The sequence below is a fragment of the Sparus aurata genome, chromosome 11 (genome assembly GCF_900880675.1).
Source record: "Sparus aurata chromosome 11, fSpaAur1.1, whole genome shotgun sequence".
Taxonomy (NCBI): Eukaryota; Metazoa; Chordata; class Actinopteri; order Spariformes; family Sparidae; genus Sparus; species Sparus aurata.
This window is the reverse complement of record NC_044197.1, coordinates 24,708,072-24,729,417: the sequence shown is the minus strand read 5'-3', so window position 1 is coordinate 24,729,417 and position 21,346 is coordinate 24,708,072. Positions and strand designations below refer to the sequence as shown.

Sequence of the window (21,346 nt, the reverse complement as noted above, 5' to 3'; positions counted from 1 at the left end):
TCTTTGAAATGAAGCAATATTTCAGCTAGCCTGTGATGTATTTCAGAGGAAATACATATTCTCTGTTAGGTGTCACAGACGTCTGTCTAGACATGCAGCAATAGATGGTGAACCTGATAATCCAACATTTGAAAAAAAAAGGAAGCTAAAAAACAAATATGAAGCAGATAAAAAATAGAAACACTTTCAGCTAACGGGCACACACATACTAATGACACAAATGCTAAAACAATATTGGCCAGAGAGAGACACTCACTGAACATGTCACTAAGGAACGGTGAGTGCTGTTGGATGAAACGCAAATGGCTGAGGGAAAATATACTGTACTTACTCCACATCTCAGCCAACAAGGAGCCAGGACCTTTTTGTGGCAACAATGTTACACATAAGCAATCACCTTACTGTCTGTTTTTCTTAAACAGACACTTAATGTTCATCTGTCTGTTGGTCTTGTTATTTGAACTTATGACAATACATCCTGGTGTCACTTCGATCCCTGCGTGAGTTTGCATTGAAAATGTGTTTATGCTAAAGCCTGTGTGACCACAATACCCTGCTTGTTTGGCAGAGTGCACTACAGTACACAAAGCAGGCAGCAGCAAAAGACACATACACACAAGCACACACACAAGTACAGACACAACACACCACAGTTACACTCTGCACACACTGGCTTTTCTCTACCCTTGCTTCTGTCAAAGCAGAGCACAGAGAAAGAGGAAGTTCATTTGACACCACAGTAGTGTTTTCTTTCCTCTTTGCATAAAATGCAACCTAACTTGTAGAATGGATTATCAAGAGGGATGTAAGTCTCTCCAAAGTATTCCACTCAGGTACAAATATAACACTGAAGGTCTGTCTCATAATAACTTCCCCTTCAGACTCGTCACAAGTCCTATAAAAAAAAAAGAACCTAGTATCTTATCATTGGATCAAGTATGGAGTAAGACTCTACTCTTCGCATAACTTGTAAAAGTTATAAGATGTCAGTGATCTACTGCCTTCTAATCCTATTCTATCTGGTTTCTATTCTTATTCTGAGATTATATTAGTCTATGACCATGGAATTAAAACAGATGTCCTTTAAGTACTGCTAAACTTCATCTTCTGCTGAATTCTAGACATTGTTTGAGATACCATTGGAGGTTTTCCCTTCTCTTTCCTCTTACTGAGCCGAAGTGTGAATCAAGATGTGGGGACTTGGAATGTGTTTCAGCTTGCCAAGACACTCACTTACACCCACAGATTTCTGATGGACTGTCATGGCAAATTTCTAGGAGGGTCTAACTGTCATCCAAGTTTGGGTTCAAGCTACTCCAGTTAGGGCTGGGTGATTAATCGAATTTTGATCGCGATTTTGATTTTGGCTTCTCACGATCATGAAAACACTGTGATCGAAGAAAAACGATTAACGTGCCACCGCGCGTCGTGTATGCAAATTACTGCGCTGTAAATGCACAGTGAACGCACCTGTGTCGCCTGCAGACGAGCGATTGACGACATGGCAGAAAAGCAGCCTGAGCCTTTAGTTGAAAAGAAAGGTAGGACAACTTTGGTCATTTGGAGACATTTTGGCTTCAAATCGTCAGACGTGGAGAAGAAGGAGATTGTTTGCAAAGTCTGTCACACCGTCGTGTCTGCACCCCAGGGCAACACGACACATTTATTTAACCATAAAGTGGTCTATGACAAAGTATTGAAGGAGCAAAAGACCCAAAAAAGTGTAAGAGCGCCAACTTCAGCCACAGCCACCGCAACACAGTACTCCATCGACGACACTCTTTACAATGCCGCTCCATATCCCACCGGCTCCCGGCGACAGCGAGAGATACGGAGGCTGTGACATTCATGCTAGCTAAGGACATGTGCCGATCAGCACAATTAGCAACCCAGGCTTCAAGACACTGGTCAACACTTTGAACAAGCGGTACGAGTTGCCATCACGCCAACATACAAATATTATCTTTTACTTTTTTACTTGTTACTAATCTATCTGGTTGTTTTTCTAAAAGTTACATTTAAAGTTGAGTTTTGGTGGCTCAATAAATACTTTTTTTGAAATCAGTGAATAATCGTGTTTATTAATCGTGATTTCAATATCAATTAAAATAATCGTGATTATTATTTTTTCTAGCATAATCGCCCAGCCCTAACTCCAGTGCCCACTGGATCTCACACAACTACATCATGCACTACAATACAAAAAGCTATATCAGGGAGGTTGTTCCTCCCAAATAACCCACTAGTTTTTTTGACATCATACACGTGACAATTTAAGTTGCCAGTCTGAACGATGGCGTTCCCAGGAAACACCCTCTCCAGGTTGCCATTTCATAATCAAAAAAAAGGATCTCCTCTCTCAAGTAAGGCTGTGTCTTTGCTAGGTCTTTCTATAAACAATAAACAATATTTTTCTAATAATAAACAATTATTTACATTATCTTGAATGTGAAACAGTTATATGAAAAAAAAGGCAGCTAGCAAATAATAACATTGAATTTCAAAGTAGTCAGCGTGTGATGCCACTCTTACCTCATGCGATAGTGCAACTTGATACTGGTTTCATCTGTGATTTTGAACTCATAGTTGGGGGGATACCATGTGCCAGTTGTCTCATTGTATAGGGCAAATAGGTTATGGCACAAGGGAGAGATCGCTGAGAAAGGAAAGAGGAAAAAGGAAAAAAGATCAATACTCAGACCAATTACTGGATTGGGACTGAGGCACCAAAGAAAAGGTTTCAGAGCAAAGTCAAACAATTTACTTATAAAACAAGGTAAACAAGGAGACCTATAGGCTCCACCATTTTTAAACTTGGTTACACTATATAATATTATATTTAACAACAAATGAAACGTAAGACTGTGGTTTTAGAGAACACTTTCACATTTATGTGTTAAATGTAGGACTTCAAATGTTTTTTCCAAATGTTTAATCTTAGTCCAGCTAACAAGAGTCAGATAATCAATCAGTTAAACTGGTGGTCAGAAAGGGGGTGAGAAAATTATTCTAAGAGCCACTTGAGTGGCACTTACATTAGTTTTACCATATCTGATTAATTGCTCTAAAACACGGTTGCAATTGATTTGCAGTAGTGTGATGGAATATTGTTACATTACAGAGGAGTCATTGATTCCTTAGCAACCATGATGTCCATCTTTCTTATAATCTAATGCATTTTTATTTCACATGTTGACAGCTCAATGGTAGCACTTAGAGGTAAAGTAGTAACACAAATTCATCTGGATTTGAGAGAGACAGGGAGAAGTTCTCACCCGTCAGAGTGTAGTTTAATATTCTGGCATTTATCCCTCACTGAAAGTTAACTTTGCAAAGTTGAAGTTAATTGGAGAGAAATGGGAAACACCTAACTCTATGGCCACAGTGGCTGAAGAATGACCTAATAAAGAGCTTAAAGATTTCACCCAAATGTTACAGGACATCCAAATGATAGCTTATTACCTGTCATTATGGCTGGTAGAGGAGATAAAACTGATAAATATGCTAACTATTATAAATATCAGGGTTTGACTGCTGCAGTTTATCAGATATCAATCTATTTATAACCTTATGAAAAAAATATTGTCATCACTGCAGGAACTGTAAAATAAAAAACCCTGAATCTTATTATCAGGTATATGCTATCACCAAATAAACTACTTCAAATGCTGTAATCAGGATAATGTGCCTTTGGTTCGAGCCAGCTGTACTCTTGTATTTTTGCATTAGTGTCTGTAGTTTACAATCTTATATGGCAAGGCCATATGGTAACATTAATCTGTATCATGATATGACAATAGCGATCATCTTAGATTGTGGGTATTTGAAAAACTTCTGTGAGGACAAGACCAAAGCGAAAACTTGGCAGACAGGTGTCTCTATCAGAGCCCAAGAGGTATAAGGAAACCTTTAATTATGCTAATGAATCGTTTTAAAGATGTGGATATAAAGAAAAATCTGGTAATTTTGTTATCCCCAACTAAACTGGCAGCAATTTGTCACACACTACATTTATAGCACACCCTTCATTACTGGCAATAAACAAAGATAATATCAATAAGCAGGGCAGGAAATTATTGATTCTGCCAACTAGTCATTAGTCAACAGGTCAGTTACTCACAGCATTTCTTGGCAGCCTCTACACAGAGGTCCTCGGCAGTGTAACAGCCGCTGAGGTACTCCAGCTGGTAACGGTCCGGTATGTAAAAGTGGATCTCCAGGCCACGAGTGGAAGCAGAAGAGGTGAACTGGGCCTTCTTAGTGGACCTCCTCATCTTCCCACAGAGTTGCCTGCTCAACTCCATCACCCACAGAGTTGGCATTCAGACACTGGATAACAGAAGTGGAAAAAGAGAAATGGGGGAAGTGGGAATGTTACATTAAACAGTTGCCTGATCATAGTTAGATAGTAGATCATAGTTTCTATACACAGCAGAGCTGCAATGATTTATTGATTCATTGGTGACTATTACATTTATCACCAGCTATTATGATAATCAATTTATTGGTTTGATTGGTTCACAATGTTTTGTGGACAAAAGAAGACATTTAACAACATCACCCTGGGCTTTGGGAATCACCGATCAACATTTGTCACCCTTGTCTGACATTTCCTAGACCAAAACACCAATCAGTGAATCCAGAAAATAATCAACAGATTAACTGACAATAAAAATGATCGTTGAGCTGCAGTTGCAGCCCTAATATGGTGAGAATTTGTGGCTTTCATATTGTTGCACCAATTTTTGCTTTGGATAGGAAACAACCTAAATCACAATTCTTACTGACAAATTACTGTATTTTGAAGCTTAGCAAAAGCTAATGATAATAAGTTCAAATAAGTTCACTACAATTAGCGTACTTATGCTATCCTGTCCCACCCTTATATTATATATAATCAACATTTTCAGAGGAAATGGGTAACCACTGTGTAGTGTGTGTGTGTGTGTGTGTGTGTGTGTGTGTGTGTGTGTGTGTGTGTGTGTGTGTGTGTGTGTGTGTGTGTGTGTGCGTGTGTGTGTGTGTGTACAGTAACGCCAAAGTATTGATTGTGTGGTGAGCTCAGCAAACAACTGCAGAGATTTTAAGTTCAATGTTCATTAACTTGATGACTCATATTAATATCGTTCAGAGCTGCAGCACGATGTCTCACTATAAAATGACGTCAGCCTCTCAAATGAGCTGATAACATCAACAGGGAAGACTGATCATTGCTGCAGAGGGGGTGCAAGGAGTTTTCGCTTTACTATTCGATGAGTCTAATAGCCTGTCTACACCAGCTGCATAGCAAAGCAGAATGTCAGCAGCAGCAGTGAGTCCTTCATCAGCGTTTACACAGGCTCCATCAGCCACAGTACCGTTTTGAACTGACAGCACTTGACAGCTAGATATAGTATGTAGTAAGTTAGGTTTATACATTGGAGAAAATAAAAATCCTATCAAGAAACACAAAGTAGCAGATATGTAGCGTTATAAAAAAAAAAAGAAAAAGAAATGCAATAGCCTATGTGGCGGTTGGTCTTGATTCTGTGGCGCACTGCCACAAATTAGTGGGAAACACTGCAACAATTAGATACATAAAAAAATTTCCAGAGCTGATGATGGAAGTTACTGGGGAGTGAGACTTCTTGTTACTTAGTCATCTGTCTTGAGAGTCCAATACGTGCATTACCAATCAGGCAGCTGGCAATGACATGGAAGACAGTGACAAGGCAATGGTAGTTACTTTATTACTTTAGTTACTTCAGTCTCTATTTCAAACTCAGCGCCAACTGAACAAGATTTGAGTGCTGCTTGAACAGAGACAAATGGAAAAATATGAATAAGCCAGCATCCATAACTTTAACATGTCATAACATGATGCCTGACAATTTGTCTTTGTAATTTGTGGCTGATCAGACCTAAAGCTGATAAACGCTGTGACCACTGCCGAGTCATTTGACCTGCCTGACAATGCCAATTCTGCCCTACAAAGGCAAAAGACCTTACCTCTCCAGAGTGTGAAACTGAGAAAAATATCTTTAAAGTTATCTTAATGTCCTGACAATTGAGTTATAGGTATAATATTGTAATTTTCACAGTTTGTAGTGTATACCTGTATTAATCTATACATTAACATGTATTAATCTTACTCAAATTTGACCTTTGACCCTTTTTCGGAAGTTACTGTATTCTGCCTTTGCATTGCCCATAAAATGACAATTGGTTATACCAAGGCAAAAGACCTTAACTTCTATTTTATAGCACAATGTTATGATAACAATGACAACTTTCACTTAAAATGTAAGCAATATTGACCCTATTGAACTCACTATGATAAAATGGCTTTATATTTATCAACATCATATGAAAATGATAGATCAATAAGTTTTTTCTATATTTCATACTCATAGTACAATACAGGCAGTCACATGATTTTCTGCACACTCTCTCTGACAGACGTCAGTATTAACAATGAAAGTGTTTTGATGTTTTAATGCATGCAAAACATGTACTTCTGTTTGGATATGAGGCACTAATATAGACTCATTGTTTATGTGGATAACCAGTAGCCTAGAACAGCAAAGATATTTCATAATCATCCCATTGTAGCATCTTAATCTTAATGTCAGCTGAAAACATAGTGGGAATTAATATTTCTTGGGATTTTACTTGCAGTATTTGCATTATTATCATAAATACAGGAATAAACTTTGATGATGTGTGTAGGTATTTTCAAAAATTATGAATAAACACTGTATTGATATATTTTCCTGTCTTTACAACATGTCACCTATGACATCAACGAGTCACACGGTGGATTCGTCCAATGATCAATTTTATTTTATTTCTTGGCAAACAAGACGTGACATCGACCCACGGCTACACCAAACTGTAGGATTGCATAGATAGAATTGACAGCCTGTTGCTGACAACCTGGGAGTTTTGACTAGCCAGCAGCAAGTTTAAAAAACTTGTGGTGGATTTAATGGATTTGCTTTTTCGTCGGATGTTTGGCATGGATTTTAACCAGGGTTCAGCAAAAGGTAGGCTGTAAATTACTACATTCCTGCTGCTGATGTGTGGGTGTGTGTGGAAGGTGTGTCGTTTCAGCTCCAACCAACTCGCTCAGTTTTCAGTCAGTGGACTGTCATTGGCAGGTGAGAGCTAGCCTATGAGAAGCACATTTTATTTCAGTTGTACATGTAGCCTTGTATTACGGGTTGTGAATGAAGATAGCCTACAAGCCATGCTCTAAAGCACCGCTTGTTACTGGATAAGATGTTGATTATGGCTTGCAAAGTGTTTGTGTCTGGTTTGTGAAGTAGGTTAGCCTACTAGTTTGCATTGCTAGCTTAAGGCTACCGCTAACTATTACTGGACCGTAACTTCATTCATGTGTTCAGGAGTAGCGTGAAACGAAGGCAGAGAGCGGTATCTGACGTTACGATCTTCTGCCACAGTTTCTCCTTGGCTTTTTGAAGTTACGGCAAAAACATAATCTTATTTCCCCCCCCAAAACTACTGAATTGAAACTTGATGTTTGTCTACATGATAAAACTTATGTTTATTGTCCCAAAAATTACAATAACTCATTTTCGCCCAAAATCGAAGTTACATCCTTTTGCCTTAGTGCGGCAGAATTGTACACACAAAACCAGATGTTAGTGGGTGTTAGTGGGGTTTCCTTGTCCAGTGTGCAAGAGGTATAAGTGAAATGTTAAGAGATTGTGATGCAGAGCTGGGTTAGGGTTAGTAACATCATTGGCTTCCTCTGGTTTATTTTGATGAACAAACATTTGAGAAGAGCAGATGGGTTGTTGACATAGAAAATCTTAACTGGTTCCTGACATAAGGCAGAACCTTGTTTTTTGTATCTCTTTTATCTTTATCTGTTTCCTGAAAGGACAGTATCAAAGCAGCAAGCAGATGTCAGGCAAATGTCATTGGAATATGCCTAACATTAGTTTTAAGCTCTGTCGCAGGACTAATATAACTTTTTTTTGAAGATGAGATGGACTTCAGTATAGCATGTAAGTCCAGCTGAAGGCTTTCGACAGTAAGTAGATACCAACCACCAGTCATCATGTCTCATTGACTTCAGCTTAATTTCTTGAGAAGAGATTTTCAATGAGTCATCTGTCTGTCTTTTACAGTGAGTTAGTTAATCAGTCAGTGTGTTCATTTCCCCTCTCTCTTCCTCTTTCTGCTTCAGTGGAAGTTATTGCTTCTGAATTTTTCATACAGATGTAATTTTTACTATGGCCAAATGAAACAATGCCTCTTATAAGTGCCACCATGTGTGGAACATGTCTACAATGCGTGGCTCTACACTGGTGCAGCAGCTCTACATCAAAAACATGACAACAGCATGGTTGTTGTTGTTGTTCTTCTTCTCTCTGTTTATTGACAGCTGGAAAACTTAAAAGGTACATACTGCAACATACTGTGTGTAAATGCTGCACTTTAGTCAACTAAAGCAGTTTGGCTTTGCATTGTCGATTCTATGTATCGGCTAAATTTCATTTTCTGCTGATAATGTAAATTTTCCATTACAGGGACCATCATTTTTTTGTCTGATATATATTGTGCATCCCAAATTTCAATCAATTTAATCAATTTAAATATTAACCTTGCTGTAAATCACTGCACTGAATTAAGAATTCTAGTATTGTGACACAATCGACAAGCATTTTCACTGATTATCAGAATTTGGCTTGTGTTCGATGTACATTTTGAACCCTGCCTTTGTGGACCGGACCAATTAATAGTGCATAAACTGGTATTAGTGCTTTTATACAAATACAAAATGTAACAGACTTTGTTCAATCAGTGTATATATTATGTTGATAAGGTGGCCCAAAACAATTTAAAAAAAACACCCTTTCTGTGGCGACATTTTACTGTACAACACTTCCAGTAAAGGCTTTTGTGTCCTTGGGAAAAACTGGTTGACAGCTTATTATCCCCAATTACACTCTCATTAATGAGTATTTTTTGCTTTTGATGGGCAGTGCATCTGCTGCGTTAACTGTTAACATTCATTTTCTTCCTGACATTTTAGCCTCTTGGAAAAACTGTTCAAGAGTTTCCAAAGGTAAACCGATCTGTAATTTAAACTTTGGATAAAAAGATTATTATTCTTCCCTCTTTTATTGTAACCTATGATCACACCCAAAACTGATGCTGAGTGTGCTCCAAAAATGACAGTCAAAGCTACTCTTGCTCCTGCCAATTTCTGACATCAATTAAAAAAGCTGTCGACAAAAAGGGCTAAGATTCCTCATAAAACATTTGAGCCTCACACCCTCCAGAGCTCATGCTGAATAATGAGTGTAGTTGAATAAACACATCCTTAACTTGGCTTTAGTTACACTGAATGATGGACTTTCATTTTTGTTAGCTTTCAGACACAAAAAGAATGTTTGGTCTCATTATCTTAGTACTTTAGCACCAGATGGCAACTGTCATTGATGTGTTTTTGTGTGACACTGGCGGCTGCGACACAGGATGATTATTTTATTATTCATTTGAGCCTATTACAATCAGTCTCATTCTTGAATTCATGTTGTCTGCAGCCTTTCCACCAATTTTAATTATATTTGTCTTTAATATGGTTACACTGCTTTGCTTAAACAAGGCAATAAAATGTATCAGTGCTTGTTTCAACACTGTTGCAAGGCTGTATGCTGATTTAGGACATCCCCTAAAACTTCTCAGCAGTAATAAATGATTTAATTAGTGCACTAGGGTTTTTCCTGTACCTGTTTTTTCTTGACTCAGATCCTACCTAAGCATATGGACACTACATTATTGGTAGACCTTTCACATCCAGTGAAAACCTGAAATTATTCAGGATGTTCATGAGTTGGCTCTATTGTAGTAAAGGGAAATGATAGCAAGAAGAGGTGCTTTTTTAATTCAGGGATTTAAACTTAATTGATCTTCATTACCAACTCCAAGCACTTAAGATATTTAAACTATAAGTCATTTAATTTCCACATAACCGGGATTTAAATATTTACTTTGTTTTGTGAGAATGTAATACTAGAATTGCTAGAATACTACAAGTTCTAGGATTGTGACACCATCAGCAAGTAATTTGATAGAGTAACAGACTTTTAACTAGAAAAGATTAAATTAATCCAGCAAATAGTTAAGTAATTAAAGGTAAGTAAAATTACCAATTACATGTTTTAAGGCAATAACAAAGTCTTTAACAATGTTGTCAATTCAGCAGGTAATAATTACTTCAGTAAATCATGCCACTGAATTTTACCAGCTATGATAAAAGTTCTGGAAGGGGGACTAAAAACTACAGTGCTGTAATTTGGATAGTTAATTACATTCTTTTTGAAATGTCAATTTTGCTTAATTTCAGCAAAACGTGCTACACCAAGTCTTGTGTTGCAAGTTACAAAACCTGTGCCTGTAATGAAAATACAGTGGGCAGACATTAGGCTGGTTGAAGCTACGACGTCACAGAGGCCACTTGGTTATTACAGGAAAATGTCAAGTAAGTCATAATCCAGTGCTCTTTGATGTTAAATGTCAGGTTATCACAGTGAATATCATAATGTGAACCCATGTCTTTCCTTCAGCTGAAACAAATCTCAAATCTTAAAAACTGGAAATGTCAGACAAAAAAAAAATCACAAAGCCATATGAAGTTCATTGAAATTTCAGATTATTAGTATTCCAAAAGTCAGCATCTTTGACTAATTAGCTTACTACAATAGCCACAAACTACTTTTAGGTGAAAAATTAGACATCAGTATTTGGAGTATGTAAACATATTACTTTAAATGTTAGAAATAAAAGAGCTTTGAAATTAAGGGTGCCACTTATTCATTCTGGTATCAATAAAACGCTGATCAAACGTAACTGTAGTTCAAGTGCTTTGATCGTTTAAAGTCTGACAGTTCAAGTTTCTGTCAAGGGTACACTCAGCAGCAAGAAACCACGTCCTTTCATTGTCTGACATGAAATTTTACGGAGTAGTGGTAAAGCCAGAAAGTGTGTGTGTGTGTGTGTGTGTGTGTGTGTGTGTGTGTGTGTATGTGCTAGGTGGAAGAAGGAAGCACCAATTTTTTCAACCTCATTGGTGTGAAGCCACTTGCCCTTCGTTGTCAGGATCTTATATGATTTACAACAATATCTGCATTAAAGGTAGAGCTCTTATTTTAACTATCAGTAAATCACTGGCCATTTTCTCAATTAATCAATTACTTGCCTGGTCTATAAAATGTGGAAAAGAGGAAAAATGACTATCACAGTAAGTTCCCATCATTGGTCAAATCAATAATCAAAAACACAATAAAAGAAGATATTCAGTTTTATATCACAGAGGAGGAAAACCACAGCAAATGTTTACATTTAAGAACATGGACCCAGTGAATCTTTTACCATGTTGGCATAAAAAAAACATTTAAATATCAAAATGACTTATTAATGTCATTGCCAACTGATTTCCTGTGTACATACTAATGGATCGATTGACTAATTCCCCCTCTGTAATGAGCGCTATGGCAAAGTGATACAATGATCCATTGTCTTCCTGTTCTGTTAATGTGTTCAATTCCAGTTAGCAAAATAATAATGAATCTAACCATTTTACCTAAATGCATTTTACTCTATTTGGGCAGGTCGAAGATACAATAGTTAAAACTAATTTCACATGCCATATATCTTCGCTTCCTCCATCACTTTCGGTTTTGCAGTCTGTGGGGACAATGTGGTTTACGTGGACAAAATTGCAATACAATGTCCTTGATACACAAGCTGTCCCAGTGATTCCTGTAGACTACCCTGAGTATCTGTCCTTAAATGGAGTCAAAGTTTTTCTATTTAATCATAGGCCCAAGTTTGTGATGGCGTTGTTGCATCATATCGTAGCATCCTCCTAATATTTTGTCGTCACTCTATTCACAATAATTCGGCATAATCCTAAATTAATTGTATTTTCGGTTAATTATTCACACCTCTATCTGCCTTTGTTGTGCCACTGAACATGGATGGAGACTCGTTGCTATTATGTCAAGAGGAGTGTCGTTTGGTGACATTAGCTTCTTAGCAAGTTAACTCGGACGGTCAAAGCAAACGGCAGCTGGATATTTTCCCCGCTTGACAACAGTGGAGAAAGATTACGAACAGGTGGGCTCAATCAAGGGACCAGAAGAAAGACATTTTCATCAAGTACAACATTTAAATAACGGACATTTACTCACCTAGCAAGCTTAGCCAGGCAGCTGGCAAGTTACTTCCGTTTCGTTTAGTACATTAGACGCTTGAACCAAGTTAGAGCTCCTCGCTCGAGGAGTTTCAAGTGTCGTTTGCCGGCTATTTGATTCCAAAACTTCCCCAAAAAGTATCCAGTATCCAGAAGTAAAGAAATATCGGATAAATTCCACGAAATGTGTTGATATTTGGTGGCTCGAGCCGAGACGCAGCCCACCTCTGTTCCTGCTAACCCTTACTGACAAGTAACAGCCCCTTCCCGAAAGCAACGCAGCGGCCTTCTGTAGAAAGAGACAGCTGATTGGCTGCTCGGCCCGTCTGTCAAGATGACGACATTAACCCTTAGTTGTTGTTTGCCTTTTTATTTGTTTTGTGGAAGTCAATGAGGACTTTATTAGAATCGTTAATGTAAACATGGAAATGTAAGTCAACCACAGTCTGATCATGCCACATGAGTTTATGTTATTTTAGCAAAACATTCAAATGAAAATGTAATAATTCAATTTGCGATTTCATTTACTTTTATGTGCATTCTATGGCCATATGCAATGAAATGAAAAGTTGTTCACCTCCCATTTAGAGACAATACAGTGGTCCATATGATTAATCTTAAAATTTAAGTTTTTAAAAAAACAACTTTTACTTAATCCTTTTGTTTGAATTTTTCAAATGCTGTTTCCAAGGTCAATGATGAACATTTCATTTAAACTTTTAATCAATAAAGGCAGTGAACCCACCCACAAAAAAAGGAAGAATAAAAGTGTGATATGATCAAAAGCTCCTGATCGTCTGTATGGACCGTCTTACAAGATTGTTTTCATAATAATAAATAGATCATGAAGTGATTATGGTTAAGGTTAGAAATCTTTGGTAGACTTGTTTGAAGACCTAAAGTAATGCTATATTATATTATACAGAGCTGTAAATCATAATTTGTGTCTGATAAGGTTTTTCCACTACAAGTGCTAAGAAACTGCTCCTTTTGCTTTACAAAGAAAAAACAATTATGTGACCAAAATGTTCAATTCACGTACACACTTACTAAATGTTGCCTGTAGAAACACAATTACAAAATTTTACACTTTCAGATGTTCCTGGTGAACTTGAAAACGACAGCCGTTTGGTATCCAACCCTGCATTAATCCATCCCCAAGGAGTTAGAATAATGAGCTTGTTTCTTACTGCACACCTGCAAAGATATTTTATCATGTGAGAAGGAAACAGTGGAGGTTCTAGACCAGTTTTAATAGGGGGGCCAGGTCGGGGCCAGCTTTTTTGTTAGGGGGCACATACAACCCGGGAAAAAAGATAAATCCCTCATTCAGACAAAACAGTGTTTACAATTTCAGCAATTTTGATTGGGTAGTAAACTGCTGAGACACTTTATTTCAGCCTTTCCCTTCAAAACAAAATCATTGCAAGAAATCTGTCATTGTATTATTGATGCAGACTCCCTGTCAGGAGGGCCACAGGGGGGTCCAGACTCAGAGTTACGGGGGCACTGGCCCCTGTGCCCCCCCCCCTAGAACCGCCCCTGGAAGGAAACCCTCAACCTTTCCAGAAATTCGGGGTCCCTTAATCAATATTCTGCCTCCTTGCACTGTGTATGGCTATATGCACATATGTGTGTGGGTGCATATATATAGACTATATGTGCATGTAAATGACAGGAAATGGAGAACCATACAAGAGAGGTGAGAGGGGGATGGGATGGGAGCAACCTGACACTTTCTTTGATTTTTCCCTACTCTGATCATGTCTGATGTGTTTGTTTATGTGATGCAGTTATGTGTGTGTTTATACTATGTATCTTGAAATTGTGCCTTGTGTTTGGTAACAGTAATAGCTTACTTGTATACACATTTTAGTTAAGGTATCCTATTTATATCCTTTCCCTTTTTGTTTTATTTTGTTTGGGATTTTCACTACAAGTATGTGTGTCTTTAGTGTAGAGAGTGTAGATGGACTTAGATTCAGGAAATTCTACAGGAAATGAATCCAAGTGTTTGTGATGTATTCCTAAGCCAGAGAGAGAGAAGATATAAAGACAGGGGAATGAACAAGGACTGTGCACTGTCATTGGACATCACAGTTGTGCGCGCCTTCTGAACACTGTAGCAGGAAGAGTTATCGTTCATCTTTGCCATTATGTAGGTGGCAACAATGTAGGTAGTCCCTCCCTAGCCTTTGTTTGAGCTATCTAAAACATCTTTGTGATTGGGTTGCCAAGCAGCCTATGTGTGTGGCTGCCAGTTCTAACCCGTCCCTTCCAAATTTGCATAACTGCCTTTTTGGATGTTATTATTGACTGGAAACTCAAACAGTGCCAATATCACTAAGTGTATTTAGCCATCCCACAGGTTACATCAAATACTGAGAGATTCATATATCAGAGGAAAAGGGAAACCAGGATTCATTTTGCTGTCAGACGTGGAAGAGTGCAAAAATGTGACAGAAACTATAAGTCAGCCATCTCTCTGGATGATGTCACCACAAAAAAAGAATGATGGAGTTTCCCTACTGACTTCACAGAAAAAGACATCACACACACAGACCACAGGTGTAGATATTGATGTATTTCATGATTTGTAAATACTGTATTAAATGACCAGTTACAGTTTAGGTAAACACATTGATTGAAGTGATCTTATTTGGAATTTGATGAGTGTGATGATTGAGAAGTCACCATAGTGTTAATTAATGCACAGTGTTGTTGAGCAGTTACAGCATAACTTCTCCAATGTAGAGACATTTAGCATTTCTTTTAACATTCATTAATTAACTGTTTACAACACCAGCCTCCACACACACACACACACACACACACACACATATATATATATATATATATATATATATATATATATATATATATATATGTATATATATATATATATATATATATATATATATATATATATATATATATATAGTCCTAATAATGGTGTCTTGTAAGCCTTTTTGGGCTGTGAACATTACTTGTGCATGACACAGTAAAATGTCAATTAATTATCATAAAAGCGCCCACAGGAAGACTTACATTACAGGGTGTTACAAACCATTATGAAATGTTTCTATTCTGCTTATAAATGCTAAAATGTGTTTTACTTTGCATTAACTCAGGATGGTAACACTTTATATTCTAAGATCTGTACAATAAGCATTATTTATTTTTTTAAAGATGATTGTTAACATTATTGTGCATTAATAAGACTGAAATGCATCATAAACATATGTATTGGTAGATTTTAAGACATTTCAAAGTTCCAGGAATTTGTTAACAGTTTATAGATTGTTTAAGAGCCTTTTGGGTTTCTTGTGATTTTTCTAAATGGCATTACAAACACACTTACTGAGTATATCTGATTGAACTTGTATATCATTATTAAACCTTTACAGAGCATTTCTGTTGCCATATCAAGATTAATACATACATAAAATCTTCATCTCTTTGCAGTTGAAGCAACATAATGTAAAAATTGGCATTTTGTGTGCCAATTTCCAAGTGAAAGGGGGCGAAGTGGACACAGAGACAGTGGAGACAGAGACACCATTCACCCTGTTACAAGACACTGTACCATCAACATGATTTTGAAGCTGAAATTTTTAGGTAAAAAAGCACATAATGTAACTTTAACTATGCTATTATTAACAGTTAACTATGATTTGGCTGCTGCTGCATGTACCGTTAAAACAGTGCCTTATAGGATGAACATATGAATAACATTCTTAATTAGTCTACAAGCTCTTAGTGTTATTAGTACTCATAAATGCCTTGTAATCCTACAATAAACTGTTTATTAACATGTATTGACATGTAATAATAATAATCTTATAATCTTATAGGGGTCTTAGAGGGTTAGGGTTAGTAATACCTACTAACAAATGACAAAGACCTTACTTTAAGTCTTGCTGAGTTTGGTGTTATTGTATTTTCTTGCCCTGTTTCCTCACAGCAGCCCTGCTTGCAGTGGTCAGTACTAGCAACAGTTCTTCCTAAAGTGGGGTTGGCCTTCACCACCAAATTACTGCTGCAGCTATCACTTGTTCTATTGTTTTAACAGTTCAGAGAACAGACGGGGACCTCTGTTGATGAAATGGAAAACTTCTTACTTCCTCAAATGAAAGAACAAGGACTTCAACGCACAAAAAAAAAAAAAAAAAAAAAAAAAATGGGTGGTTCATTTTAAGGAAGGGGCCTCCCATGCCACGTCCCAGTTAATGCTTACGGTCTCGAATTAAAGGAAGTGTGGCAGAAATTCCCCATAATCATGACCGTCAACGGCGAGTGGGGTTTTGGATGTTTCCAAAAAACAGTTACATCCTGAAAATGAGTGGATTTGAGTGCATGATGTTCTTATTAAAAACTGCCTCTTTGAAGAAATGTGATCCTCACTTGACTTTATGTATGTTATTATCAAAAATGTGCTTCACAACAAAGTATCTCGATGTCACACAGTGAGTCAGAAAAACACAAGGCGAGATGAGCAGATTGAGGTTAGAGTGAGACAAAAACAAAATATGTATCGTGACTCTTTGGGGATTTCCACAGCAGCTACAGTGTGTACCCTTTAAACGAGGCAGTGGGGACAGGTGCAGAGTGACCTGTGGTTTATCAGACAATGACTCAAACTGTGCATATATTATTCAAAACAGTGTTCTGAAAAATATGATTCATTTCTGCGTATTGACATCACAGATCACAGTAGGGCTGATTTGATATTATATACTGAACGTTACATAACAATGACTGAGCAATTTATAACATGGTGGAGACTGTACCTGTCGCACAGACTGTAGGTGTCTTGGATCAACTGTTTTTATCTTGAAAAACCCTAATTCACATGGCGATGGCACAAATGAGCAGAGCTTCTCTTTAGTGCCGTCAAGGCTTTGTTCAACATGAGTGATTAAAAAAAAGATGAGCACTTCGATAGTTTTCGCAAGTCTACCATTAACATGTTGATTATTAATGTTCCATAAACAGCTTATACACAGGGACAGAGCTGTAGGCGATGTCATGTAGCCCACAGTGCACATCAATAATAGATCTGTAGCTCCCCCTGTTGACAACAATGTGGACCAAAACAGCCACAGCATAGATAGATAGATAGATAGATAGATAGATAGATAGATAGATAGATAGATAGATAGATAGATAGATAAATAGAATGTAAAAGTCTCTTGGCACTTCAACTCCAGGATGAATAACGGTGCAGGTATTGCAACACTAAAAAACAGTGCAAGAAAAATGTGTACTCTGGATGATATTGATCAAATGCTTATTGTAATTACAAATGCAGATTGCGCATATAGCAAAGATGCCCAGTACCTGACAGGCTGACTGTTGGAACAGCACTCCCAATAAGGCCAAGTTTATGCCTTGTGTTGATCTTAATTCCTAATAGTTCAAGAATGTTTTATTTATTTTTCTTATTATGAGGTGTCATGTACAGTGCAAGTATTCAATATCAGTATTTACTACATAATTATCGTGGCCAAAGTAATTGAGAATATAAAGGACAATTTGAAGCAAAAGACAGTGTTACCAATCAGATGTATTTTGTGTGTTGTGTCTTTGCAAATAGGCCTGCGCAAAAATCATGCTTGAGCAAAAGTAAAGCTATCATGTTACAATACTATGTTGGTATAAGTGAAAGCTCTTTAATCGAAGTAGTATTAGCATCTGTAGTATCTGATAATACATGTACGTACATATCAAAGTACAAAGTATTTTCTGATCACCACAATCAATGCTTTGGTTTTTATAAATCCTATTGCCATCAGAACAAATTATAATGTACTAGTGCTCTGATGCAGCATGTTACCTTCAAACTTAGGTTATCAAATAAATGTAGCGGAGTAAAAGTACAATGTTTGCTTCCGAAATGTAGTGGAGTGGAAGTATCAAGGAGCAAAAAACGGAAATACACAAAGACAGAGAGAAAGGAACACACGCATTTAAATCAAATACAATCCCCTTTATTTGCTTTAGTTAGGAAGAAATTACATGAGTAGAGAAGATAATATAAATGTACAGATTTTGAGTTGCATGTTTCTTACACTTAAATACAGACTAATACAATTTCTTTCTTCCCTCTGGCCCTCTGGCTTGTTTAGTTCAGACCACACGATTTGATTCACTGCACTCGTGTCAAGTTGGCAGCCATCCTTCAGTTATCACAGTACTGTACCTTCGATGGGGACAGCATCAGCACTGTGATAACTGAACCAGGGCAGCCTGTCAAATCTAGCAGTCAGGTCCCGGGGCGTCGCTCCATTCGTCATCCACACCATAATATCAGCGCTCTCGGTCAAGAGGTGCATCAGCAACAAAGTTTTTCTTTTGCATCTTTGCGGCTTGTTTGCTGGTATCTCATACAGAACGAACTGCATCAAAAGCAACTGTTTCCTTAAAAACAATTTTAAGTAACATAATTTAGCTAATAGTATAACACATAAATCTACAGAATAATAAAAAAGTGTAACCTAACAAACTCGTTTTTAGACACATAACCAGCAGGAAGTCTTTTGGTCTCTAAACTTTGGGAAAATGTAATAAGATAACTAGAACATGAACTAACACAGGCAGTGAAAAAGGTACAAAACCTACATTGGAAACACAATATCAATGATTATATATTAATATAAAGTGTTACTCATAAATGATATTGTATAGTCTGATTTGGGGATGATAAACAAACACACAATTCTTAAGAAAGGATGTCGGTCCTTCTGTCTTATCTTGATTATCCAGTGACGAAGGGAAAAAGTATACCGCATTGTACATGTGTGATTATGTCTTTATTAATGTATGTCAGTGTCTTTGTAATGTGATGGCTGTCTTATGTATGTGTAAACTTTACCTTATTTCAGTTATTAGTTTTAGTTATAAATGAGTATAGCCCATACACTGGTAAAGAAAAATGAATTAATGGATCCGAAGTGTTAATGAATAAAGGGAGGAATATGTAAATGTCAGATTTTAACTGTGACTGAACTCATACAATCTGTTTTGCCAAATACTACTGAGACACGCCTGCAGCAGACTGTTTCCTTTGCACTTCTGCATCTTACTGTTTGTGTCAGAAGAGTCAAGTCTATGGTGCACTTTTCTACAATTGCTTTTGGGGTACTGTAGCTATTTGCACAAGTGGTTGATGATGTCCTTCAATAGTCAGAATCTGTTGTCCATGACATGGCGAAACGTCTACCTGTGTCTGTAGGGAGGAAAGACAATAACGCACAACCTTGTAAGTGTAATTCGAACTCAAACAAAATGGCACAATTCTTGGAAATGGGAGGAGGATGCTTGCTTTGCAGTCTTCTGTAATTTTAATCTCTTAAAAGTAATCAGTTGTCCACGATGCCGCTGTCTCACAGAGAGCTCGTTAATGTTTCATCCCACAAAAACAACAACAGGTACAAAGTTCCCCCCCAAACACGCACCACTTTCCTGCTCGGCCCTAGTCGAGACAAACTCCTGTATATTATTCATACCAACCACAAGGCCGAGTGACGTCAGACTTGTTATGATTATCCTCGCTGGCTCCGCCCCCCCTCCTCGGCGCGAGCACTCCGGTGACGTCGCTGGCTCCTCCTCCTCGACAGTCCGCCCTCTGCTCTTCATGTAAACAACTCCATTAGCCCCGCTGCTCGGGCTCCGGCCAAAAAAATGCCCGTGTCGGACATGAAAAAAACGCAAAAGCAACATGTGTGATCACCAAACAAGGCAGAGGACACGCAAACACTTTGTCCGAGGCCCGGCGGTGCGTTTGTTGTCACGAGCGCGTGTTAAAGGAGAGCCAGTGAAGGGAGCGCGTCCATATTGCATAAACCCTCAATGTAAATATCTGGAGACTGGCTCACCCTGAAACATACAAACAGTGAGGGTAACAGCACACATCTACGGCTCTGATCATTACGCACAGCAATTCACGACCGTGCCAACGCGCGCTGCTATTTGCTACAAATAAACAAAAGTTGCCCAAATCCAAACAACGCCGTTATTTATGTCACTATACTTTAAGACGCCTAGCTGCTTTAAAAAATGGCGAGTTGCGCTCTTTAAGAAACGACCGAAGGCAAAAAATATATATAAATGCAATGTTCGTATTGAATATTGTGCAGCCAAACGTTAACGCCCAGCATTGCATACACACCCCTTTCCAACGCAGAAACAAACAGCATGCTGTTCGACCCAAATATAACCATTTATTCTAAACTACATTAAGTCCGCAGTTAATAAAAACCAAGCATTCGCCTCACTTACCTGCGATTTTCCCGTTGAATCCCCCGTGTTTACATGAATATTTTTAATGACGCAGCAAGACCACACAGAGCAACGTGATTGTCGCCATTTTTTGTTGTTATTGAAATTCTCCAAAGCCATGTGACAAATTGATAATGGTTTTTAAAAACAGGCTTCCGGGTGCGGAGAGTAGAAGTAGTTTCGCGAGGCTAAACAAGGTTAATCTTCCGAGTTGTTTGTCTGATGGATTAGTCTGGTCACTCTCCACTGACTGAAGACTGAAGGCTGTGCGCAATGTTTGACAGCTCCGGGACGCTGCCGCCGCCGTATGGCTCGCAACAAGTACTCGCCCGATTCCTCCCGTCGGAAAACGTTGCGCGGAATGACAGCGACTCATGCGCTTTTCCTGCGCCCGACGCCAGTAGTGCGAGGACCAGAGGACACCACCAAGCTCACGAAAACACAAGAAATGTTTGTTTTTTTCCGGAGATAATAAATGCTGTCAACAAGTGGAGGAATCCAAGAGTTATAAATAAGTGAAGGCGCAGGCTGGATACGCAGCAACCCTCATTGTAATGCATTTTGCTTAAAAATGTCGAACTTTTCTTAGATAATTAGAAAAGTTAGTTACTCCAGATGGATGCTTACAATCTACAAAACACATATTAATGTCTTCAAGGCGTCGGCTTGCATGAAACTGCCAGACACGCCTTTTCCTGGCTCATAATAAATCAGTGGCATGAGACTATCACCTGAAAATCTTCGCAACAAGCTGTGAGAGGGTGGAAGTGTAGGTCAGCTGCTCCATCCTGTGGAGAAACCGTGTACGACATTTTACTCCAAGCGGAAGAGTCACAGCTGTGTACCTCTGCTTTTATA

The 21,346-nt window shown here is 38.0% G+C and overlaps 1 protein-coding gene and 1 long non-coding RNA gene across 3 annotated transcripts in view; both read right to left on the bottom strand.

Moving 5' to 3' along the window:
- Window positions 1–12,480, bottom strand: part of jak1 (Janus kinase 1) — a 39,109-nt gene extending 26,629 nt beyond the window's left edge. For both annotated transcript variants that reach the window (XR_003986061.1, XM_030434588.1), the window contains exons 1-3: window positions 12,207–12,480; window positions 4,121–4,329; window positions 2,533–2,656 (exon numbers count right to left, since the gene is read on the bottom strand). Coding sequence is in view for 1 of the 2 variants with exons in the window: in XM_030434588.1 (XP_030290448.1) it covers window positions 2,533–2,656; window positions 4,121–4,322 (326 nt within the window). In the remaining variant the exon portion in view is untranslated. The remainder of the gene's footprint in view (window positions 1–2,532; window positions 2,657–4,120; window positions 4,330–12,206) is intronic.
- A 5,696-nt stretch (window positions 12,481–18,176) lies between these two features.
- Window positions 18,177–20,804, bottom strand: LOC115590958 (uncharacterized). The gene is made up of 2 exons (XR_003985866.1): window positions 19,721–20,804; window positions 18,177–19,436 (listed from the first exon to the last, which is right to left on the bottom strand). It is a non-coding gene; the product is annotated as an uncharacterized LOC115590958 (long non-coding RNA).
- Between the last annotated feature and the right edge of the window lie 542 nt (window positions 20,805–21,346).